The 9,326-nt window shown below is 38.2% G+C and overlaps 2 protein-coding genes across 3 annotated transcripts; one reads left to right on the top strand and one right to left on the bottom strand.

Annotated features, from left to right (window-relative positions):
• The first annotated feature begins 17 nt into the window (after positions 1 to 17).
• On the top strand, positions 18 to 2,120 carry swsap1 (SWIM-type zinc finger 7 associated protein 1). 2 transcript variants are annotated; one of them, XM_058373681.1, is made up of 3 exons: positions 162 to 240; positions 372 to 605; positions 1,189 to 2,120. In XM_058373681.1, the coding sequence occupies exons 2-3, from the start codon at positions 441 to 443 to the stop codon at positions 1,759 to 1,761; spliced, it is 738 nt and encodes a 245-aa protein (XP_058229664.1). In that variant the 5' UTR covers positions 162 to 240; positions 372 to 440; the 3' UTR covers positions 1,762 to 2,120. The 2 variants fall into 2 exon arrangements, with proteins under 2 accessions (XP_058229655.1, XP_058229664.1); XM_058373672.1 differs by having other exon boundaries at positions 18 to 605.
• Positions 2,121 to 4,058: 1,938 nt separating this feature from the next.
• On the bottom strand, positions 4,059 to 9,065 carry epor (erythropoietin receptor). The gene is made up of 8 exons (XM_058374875.1): positions 8,748 to 9,065; positions 8,473 to 8,608; positions 7,538 to 7,710; positions 7,302 to 7,453; positions 6,768 to 6,918; positions 6,603 to 6,684; positions 6,373 to 6,460; positions 4,059 to 6,107 (listed from the first exon to the last, which is right to left on the bottom strand). The coding sequence occupies exons 1-8, from the start codon at positions 8,833 to 8,835 to the stop codon at positions 5,361 to 5,363; spliced, it is 1,617 nt and encodes a 538-aa protein (XP_058230858.1). The 5' UTR covers positions 8,836 to 9,065; the 3' UTR covers positions 4,059 to 5,360.
• Positions 9,066 to 9,326: the final 261 nt, after the last annotated feature.

Genomic DNA, 9,326 nt, shown 5'->3' with positions numbered 1-9,326 from the left:
AATTTGGATATCGAAAATATATAAAACATCAATAATGCAGTAAGTAATTTGACGACGACAAGCACATTGTGGGGCATTGACGTATTGAATATCCAATCGAAATAAAGAGATGGACTTTTTACTGTCCAATCACAGTCAAGTGGGCGGTGCTGTAAGTTCGCGGGGAAAACAAGCACTAGGTGCCAAACTTAGCCTGCTTGCTACTGTGCTGCTTTTGGAAATTTCTGGAAAGTATAGCTCGTGAGCTGGTTATCTTATGTCGCCAGAGTAGCTTTATATATATATATATATATATATATATATATATTTATTTATGGCCTATATATATTTGTGAAATCACCATGGTTGACATACTGAATGTCGTTTTCCAGCGGTATGGTTCACAGCTACACGCGTCAGGTGATATAAAGGTCTGTCCTCAACAGGAGAGAGGCACTTTAATGGTGGGAGATGAAAACATCACCAGGTCTGTGTTACTCCTGACAGCTATAACTGCAGCTTCAGAACTGGGATTCAGAGTGATGTTTCTTACACAAAATCAAATCCAGAGCCTTCCAGTAACTGTGCAAGATTCATTCACACCTCTCAAGCCTGACAGTCTGAAGGTAAAGTTTAAACTCAGGTCATAACAATATTTAGGAATGTAAAATTGCTTAGTCTGCAATCAGTAACTTCAGAAAAAATCAACTGAAATTATAGCCCTGTGTTTTTATTATTATTATTACCATCCTATTTGCCTGTGGTGTGATGCTGAAACGTGTGAGTGCTCCTCCTTTAATGACCATAAATGGAAATGTGGGCGTGTATTTGTGTCCATATATGGAAGTATAGCGCGCGCTATTTATTTATTTTGGACACATGTTCAGTGATACTGAAGGGTGGTCATTGTCACTGATTTTGATAGGCAGTTTGCTAATGTGAGTAACATGGAAGCTGATTGGTTTGAGCAGAGTGCACAGATGAGGAGGTGAGAAAGCTGGACAGTCTAAAGGAATAAAGAGCCGCTGCATCACTCATGCTCTTTAAGTTGAGATGAACTCCCAGTGGTGTGTCTATCAACAGTCGAATAGAGTATGTAGATATTGTAGGTAATTGTTGGCCAAAATGGACCAGTTGTTGAAAGAATTTTAGAGCAAGGCATATTGCAATCCATTTAAGTTGCATTTTTGTTTTGTTCTCACTTTGTAGAAAATCAGGTTTGTGTATCCCAAGACATTGGAGGATCTGATGGAGGATGTGGCGTCCCTTCACGAGCTGGTGCCTGAGACTGCACCACTTCCTTCCTTGCTAATCGTAGATGGAGTGGAGCGCTACTTGTGTGTCCAGGACAGACCACAGCAAGATTGTCAGAGTACAGCTGCTCACATCGTAGCCCTCCTGCATGACACTGCTGCTTTCCTCGAGGACAGAAGTGAAAAAAGCCAGCAACCGGCATGCAGGGTCATTGTGTCCTATCAGCCTGAGTGGGAAGGACGAGGAAGTGATGCATTTGCCCTGGATTCTATCCTCTCAGTCCTGGAGCGCTATCTGCAGGTGAGGTGCAGCTTACACAAAGTTCTAAATAGCGGAGAAGCACAGAACGAGTGGCTGCTGTATCTTTCGGGTCCAGGACTGCAAGTTGATGGCTATGGTAATGGAGAGAAATGTTTGGGTTTGCAGTGGCGTGTGGTGATGCAGCTTAATGGCACACTGGATTTCAAGCCAGAAAATGCACAGAAAGAGGAGACCTCTCAGGTTCAAGAATCTGAGTGTGGAAATTAAAAGTGACTATTTTCATTACATTAGTTATTTAATTAAAAAAAAAAGTGTTGCACACTCGGACACAAGACAAAAAAGTGGCAAGACAACACGGGCTACAGCTGGGTGACATGATGTGATAAATGATGTCACAGTGTGCTTTTCTGATATTTCATGGATATTGTTATATATACAATGATCAGCCATAACATTATGACCACCTACCTAATATTGTGTTGGTCCCCCTTTTTGCTGCCAAAACAGCCCTGACCTATCAAGGCATGGACTTCTCTAGATCCCTGAAGGTGTGTTGTGGTATCTGGTACCAAGATGTTAGCAGCAGATCCTAATGTTATGCCTCATCAGTGTGTGTGTATATATATATATATATATATATATATATATATATATATATATATATATATATATATATATATATATATATATATATATATATTATAATCTTACCACAATATTTTTTATTATTTATTTTATATTTTTATATTTTTTATTTTGTTCCAGAATGACTGGGAGCAGCAGCTGTTGTGTTAAAATTCTGTACTTTAAGGTTGCAAAATGTTAAAATTGTTAAATTTGATTTTGCTCTTCTGTATTGGTGGTTTGTAAGCAAACCTATATCTTGTGATATATACAGTGGATATAAAAATTCTACACACCTCTTAAAATTGCTGTGTTTTGTTATTAAAATAATAATAATAATACATGATAAATCATGTCATATTTTTTCCACTTTTAATGTAATATAGCAACCAAAAATAATGTCAGTGAAAGGCAAAATAGAATTTTGGAGAAAGAAAAATAAAACATTTGTTGTGTTCACTGTGTAAGTGTGCACACCTTTTGGGTATGTGACTCAAAATGAACCAATCACATTCAATCTCATGTTCAAGGTAAGTATTATACATCTGTCATCAATTCAGTGATTCTGATTAACCACAAATAAAGATGTGAAGCCCCATTTAAAGTCAGATTCAAGAGATAATGGGTGTGTCTAGGACAGGCCAGGTCTTTATAAACCCCTTAGTTCTGTAGTCAGGGCACTGACCTGGGCGTCGTCCATTTTAATGTCTTCCTCAATTCCAAAGTCCTTCCAGTGCCCTGAAACGTTTGCTCCCTAAAGAAAACCCAACAATTTACCACAAAAACCAGAAAGCATCAGTGCTTAATATATTCTTTTACTGGTGTTGTCATTTTCTGAAGACTCTTAGCTCAACCAAAATAAAGGAAGAACTCTCAACCAGCTTTGTCTATAAATGTAAGTAACCTGTTATTGTTGTAGCTCTCAAATGATTACTAAGTGAGTTTTAATTTTACTGACATTCTATGTTTTTTTTTTTTTAATTCTAATGACTTCTAAGTGTTTTTTTATTTTCATTTTAAATAATCCAGTAGCTAGCTTCTGATTCTGCTTGAAGTATGGCTGGTGAAAGAAACGTGATTAAGCTGACCAATTTATATGACACATAAAACTAAAATATTTTATATGTTCGGTTTTACAGTGATTGATGAGGAAATTAGAATGTCACTGGATGCACCGGAGTAAACAAGTGGCCAAATTCATCTACAAATTATACCTCTTCATGAGCTAGGGAGCTGATTGAGATGCACCTTATACACCGATCAGGCATAACATTATGACCACTGAGAGGTGACGTGAATAACACTGATTATCTCCTCATCATGGCACCTGTTAGTGGGTGGGATAGGTTAGGCAGCAAGTGAACATTTTGTCCTCAAAGTTGATGTGTTAGAAGCAGGAAAAATGGGCAAGCATAAGGATTTGAGCGAGTTTGACAAGGGCCAAATTGTGATGGCTAGGTGACTGGATCAGAGCATCTCCAGAACTGCAGCTCTTGTGGGGTGTTCCCGGTCTGCAGTGGTCAGTATCTATCAAAAGTGGTCCAAAGAAGGAACAGTGGTGAACCAGTGACAGGGTCATGGGCGGCCAAGGCTCATTGATGCACGTGGGGAGCGAAGGCTGGACCGTGTGATCCGATCCAACAGACGAGCTACTGTTGATCAAATTGCTGAAGAAATTAATGCTGGTTCTGATAGAAAGGTGTCAGAATACACAGTGCAGGACGGGTCAGAGCTGTGTTGGCAGGAAAACGGGGACCAACACTATATTAGGCAGGTGGTCATAATGTTATGCCTGATCTGTGTATAAGTAATGTTGGAACCTGAATATTTTGTGTGTGTGAGAGAGAGAGCTATAAAATAAAGTGTGTGAATCTGTGTCTGACTATTTAATTAATCTTAATAAATTAAGCTATAATGACCTCAAACAAACATCAACCATGTTTAAGAACAGAGTTTTTTTTTATTTTGTATGAAAATATAGGGTTGCTTACATTTAACAGTTTCAAAACATAATTTCACAAAGGGCTTCTTTTTTTTTTTGAAAGAGTTTCTAAAGGCAAGGTTAACATATACAATTTCATGAATGCTCTTTTATTACACAAATGCATTAGACTGGCAAAAGATCCCAAAAAAGCTTCAAAATCAATAATTCTTCACGTGTAGTTTTTGCCGTCTACAATGAATGACAATATAGACTGTTTATTTCAGAAACATACCAGATGAGTGGGTGCTACAGTAGTATTTACAGTAGGTTCTAATGAATCTATAGAATGATATTGTTTGACAAGAACCACTACAACATTTTTCAGACTCGTCATGTAGTTTGTAAGGTTGCAAATACTAATTTTAATAAAAGTGACTTGAACTGTAACTGTAGGAATATATTTATTTACTTACATGACATTTATGGCATAAATAGTGTATGATACACAAAATATGTGATGCTTCAAAGATCGCTTTTGTTCCTTTTTCTTCCCAGTTTCGTCTGGAATTTGTAGTCTGAAGGATCCAATACGCAAATAAGTAAGTTTGTGGTATTTAGTGATGTTTCAGCTGCTCTTGTAAACTTTCTTTGGTACCAGTAAAGATGAATAATACCTGTATTCTGCACCATACCTATTGCAAATTTATGGAAAGCACAATATTAAAACTTCTGGCTCCAACGATTCAACTGATTGGAAGATTTTTAGATGACACCGTTGCTTTGGTATTTGTAACTGAAAAAAATGATGGCACGTGATCTATTTCAAAATCGTACTATTTTTCTCCATTTACCACCCATTTAATGGCAGTTAAAAACGTATCTACATATTTTACAACAGATTTTACTATTACAACCCTTTCAAGACACAAAATGGATGGACACACAGTCATATAAACTCCAAAAGAACATATAGGAGTTGGAAACCAGCCACTAATTACAACAATTATAATCTTTTTTAGGCTACAGGTAGTATTTGGTGTTCTGTAAAAAAAAATAGTTAAAACTTTAACTGCTGCCAGAGCTAACAAAAACCTGTAGTACTGAAGAGAAAGTTAGCTTATTTATTATTAATCCAGGTGTGACTGTCTGTATCCAGGTACATTCCACAATTGTTGCATTGTCATTCTGAAAGTTTGAGAAGGAAGAGGTGAAGACATCCTGGTTCAAACTCCATTATCTCCTTAGGCAGATAAAAATCCAGTGTTTTGCATGACTCCCAAAAGCAAGTATTTCAACATTGATTTTGAAAGATTTTTGATCAATATCCATACTGGATGGGTTGACCAGCGAGTGGTCGCTTGTGTCCAGGAATATCATTTTTGTACTCGTTGGCATAGACAGTGCCATTCCCCATGTCTGTTATTCTGCTGAAGCTCATTGGACTGTAGTCCATGGAGACTCCTGAGTCTGCCACAGCCATGTAGGTATATCCTGGCCCTTTGGGAGGCCATGTGTTGTTTGAAAATTCAAGGCTTGACTGTGATGAAAGTGTTCCTGAGCCGGAACTTTGCGGGAGGGAGCCGATGTCAGAATCTGAAGCCATCAAGGAGGACCCATTGCTAGCAAACAGGACCTGCAGGGGCAATGACTCCTCAAAGCTATCATCCCTTTGCACATCTGCCCGGGCACGCTGGGAGTTCTGGTTGAGGGTGACATAGGTGTCTTGTGACTCAAGTAGTGATGAATGGGAAAGGATCTCTGGATGCCCCTGAGAAGCCTTCAGCTGCTCCATCAACCAGTGGCTGTGTGGAGGTTCTTGCCATCTGTCAGTGAAACCTGTATGCACATCCTGTCTCACAAATTGATTGTCTGCTTCTTCTATGTTCTGTGGTTCTTCTCTCAGGAAGTCAGCTGTTCTAGGGGTTGATTCCAACCTCAGGGGAGATGTGTGATTTGTCAGTGGTGGGGCTAAACTGACTTCAGACAGCACCTCCAGAGAGGAAGGAAGCTCCTCTGTGTACACATGAACTGGCCATCTGCTGCCGCTACTGTGGCCAAGCCATTTCTGAGGGTAAAATCAAAAAAGTTAATGAAGTTTTCTCTGTAGGTCCCATCTGAACTCATTTTGTTTCAACATGAATGCTGTTCAAGCGAAGATTTTGATTCTGATTCTGCAATTTGCTTATTTGAGGACAGAAAAAGGAAAAGGAATTGAATTCAAGCAAAACACAAGACTGCTTTTACTAAACATAACGTAAAGGACATGTCTGTGCTTTATCGTTTCATGTAGTTGACTACTCAAAAGCAATAAGAATTCATTATAGCTGTACCTTGAAGTCTCCTTTGTAGACTGTGAAGAGGCCTGGGAATTTGTGCTCAGGAGAAGGGATGTCAGGCCACAGTTTCTTTAGCAGGAATCTGTAATGGGTCACACAAATTCTCCATAAGACTCCACTTGCACTTTGATTATATTATTAATCAAATGTATGATTATAAAACATTACTACTTTTTTTTTTCACAAAAAGAATGTTATATTGCATCTGACTGTATTTTACTGACTTGTGGTGGGACAGAAGCACAGTGATAGACAGCAGGATGAGGATCAGAAAGATGATGAGTACTAGTACCACAATCAGGGGGTCTGATGAAAAAGAAGAGCAGCATGGTCACTATAGTGACACTAAATTCATTCATCCATAATGAATAACCAGCAATAATGTGTACCACTTGGGGGTGTAGTCCCAAACTCAGGATCTGACCAAGCACTCCAGTAACCTCCATAGCTGATGCCGTCAGGTTTGACACGGACTAACACCTTGTATTTGCTGCTTGGTTGAAGGCCACGCAGGGTGAATTTTGTGCTGGTTACTATTTCCTGAAACAGAGAAAAAATGTTTACGGTCCACTCCATACTCATTAGCCCTATTAATGGTATTAGTGCCTGGTTATTAGTAAACATCTCGGGGCTAAATAAGAAACAGATTCCTCATTGGAAGTCCAGGTCAACTGGACTTCCAGTAACAATATAACAATCTGATGATTTGGATAGATGCACTGTTCAACAACTGGTATATTCATACCATATTGTACTGTGACAAATTCAGTGATGATATCAAACACCGAAATGTTTGCTTGTCTTTGCATGGTTCAAGATATGATGGCAGTAAATCCAACTAATTTTCTAGGTTTTTAAGACTTTTATTATGAAAAGGTATTCTTGAAATAAAATGTCCAAAAGCTGAGCAGTTTTATGTTTACCTTCCTCATAGGAATCCCTTTCGCCACATATCTGATTTCGTATATCAGACTGTCAACAAAGTACTTCACAGCAGGAGGCAGCCAGCTCACCATCAGTTCCCCTTGTTTCCCTGTGCTCACCACAGTCAGGTTAGTAGGAGGATCTAGTAGAACTGAAAAAAAAAAGCAAGAGGAGAAAAATTAACTTGATTACCTCTAGTAAAACAGAAATGATCTACTGGAGCTCTGGGACTCACTAGAACGTTCAGTGGTGAGGGTGCGGTTGAAAAGTTCTCTTCCCCCCTGAAACACCCGGAGCTTGAGGGTAACGAAACTGAACGGTTTGGGGATATTGCAGAGGAACAGTCTTTTATCACTAGCTCCATGTATAGGCAGTTCAGACACAGCACACTTACTGCTGTTCTCATTCCTAAACACAAAGAGTTTATTAGATTCATGTTCTCATAGTCACACCACAGAGAAGGCCTATAGCCATCTATACACACACACACACACAATACGGTCCAAAGTTCTGAGCCCACCCTGAAAATTAGTGTTTTATTTATTTCATTTCAAATTTTAGAGTTTAATGTTTAGAATTTATTTAGATTTAAAAACAAAGAAACTACAGATTTCTAGGTCCCCATTTAAATGTCAGCAAATGATTTGATATTGACCATGTTAACTGCTTTGTACACAATGTTCATTTGGTCCATGCCAGCTACACTGAAAAAAAGTGCACACTGATACAGCAAAAAGACAAACAAACAAAAAACGGTAAATACAAAATATTAAGTGACTGTGAAATTTGTGTAAATTCATGTAAAATTCATTTAATTTGTTTTTCAATTAATAAAAACAAATAAAATAAAATAAAATAAAAATGAATGCATTTTTTTTTTTCAAATAAAAAAATGAAAAATTCCAGCTAATAAAAGCATTAAAATAAAATTTAAAAAATAAAATAATTTTCACTAGTGCTTTCAGACTTTTGGACCCCACTGATTGATTGATATACAAATAAATAGATATTTTAATATTTAATATCCAAACAAAGCAGATCCTTAATCTATCATTGCTTTAGTGTAAAATTAATGGCCTGTATATAGGTGAAAGTTAAAGTATGGATAATTCTTTTGCATGGGATAAACTGACACATGGTTATATGTTAGGAATTCTCACAGTTACTTACTGGTATTGGTATGTGAAGGTGAATGGTTGTTGGTTGTAACTATTTTCCCTCTCCTCTTCCCAGAAACAGGCGAAGTCCTTCAGAGTCTCAGAAAAGCATTTAATGTTGTCCTGCTCATCATGAAGCAACTGAATAACTGTCAAATGACATTTTTACTGACATTACTGTTCATGCTGATGAAACTATGCGCCATATCTTTACACAACAATTGGAGATGAATAACTAATTAATAATTAAGTTACCACTTTTAAAATACAGATAAAATCGCGCCCTACCTTTGCTTTCAAAATTCTGCCCCGCGTTCGCGATTAAACCCCAGGAAAGCGCGCACAACACCAGGATCTTTATCCTGTCATTGGACATTTTTTGGTCATGTAGAACAAAAGCGGTGTCGCTTTCTGTTCCTCTGCATAATTACGCAGTTACCGTTGTCCGTCGTGTTGTCCTCTGTACATCATGTCCCCTGAGATAGCCCACCGGGTGTGCGTCGTGTCAGATAAAAGCGCAAATACGCGCAACTGAAGTGTTTACTCTTTTTTTTTCTTACACTAATAAGGAGGCGGGGCTTTGAAGTATCTTTGTTTGCCCGAAGTTGTTTGTGGGCGGGGCTTAACTTGAGCGTATAAAGTCTGTGATGGCGGCAAAACGATTAAGTAAACAGCATGTGATGATCTGGCGTCCTGCGATATAGAGAAAAAAAAATATTTTCCTAAAAGAAATGTGGTTCATGAAGTATTTATGAGCTATAAATATACTCGAAATGTACAGGTGTATTGGTGAGAGTGGACACTTGGGAGGCTCAGAGGCAGTGCAGAGAGAGTGAGTACAGAGTGTACAGAGCGCAAGAGTCTCAC

Source organism: Hemibagrus wyckioides, linkage group LG02 (assembly GCF_019097595.1).
Source record: "Hemibagrus wyckioides isolate EC202008001 linkage group LG02, SWU_Hwy_1.0, whole genome shotgun sequence".
NCBI classification, from domain to species: domain Eukaryota; kingdom Metazoa; phylum Chordata; class Actinopteri; order Siluriformes; family Bagridae; genus Hemibagrus; species Hemibagrus wyckioides.
This window is presented reverse-complemented; position numbering and strand designations above follow the sequence as displayed.

Bases quoted from the DNA above. Each gene is read 5' to 3' on its own strand.
- swsap1 (XM_058373672.1), top strand. From the start codon at position 342: ATGGTTGACATACTGAATGTCGTTTTCCAGCGGTATGGTTCACAGCTA. The intron at 606-1,188 runs GTAAAGTTTAAA...CTCACTTTGTAG, and splicing joins TCAAGCCTGACAGTCTGAAG to AAAATCAGGTTTGTGTATCC.
- epor (XM_058374875.1), bottom strand. From the start codon at position 8,835: ATGTCCAATGACAGGATAAAGATCCTGGTGTTGTGCGCGCTTTCCTGG. The intron at 7,454-7,537 runs GTGAGTCCCAGA...TTTTTTTTTCAG, and splicing joins CCTCACCACTGAACGTTCTA to TTCTACTAGATCCTCCTACT. The intron at 6,108-6,372 runs GTACAGCTATAA...TTTTACCCTCAG, and splicing joins TCTACAAAGGAGACTTCAAG to AAATGGCTTGGCCACAGTAG.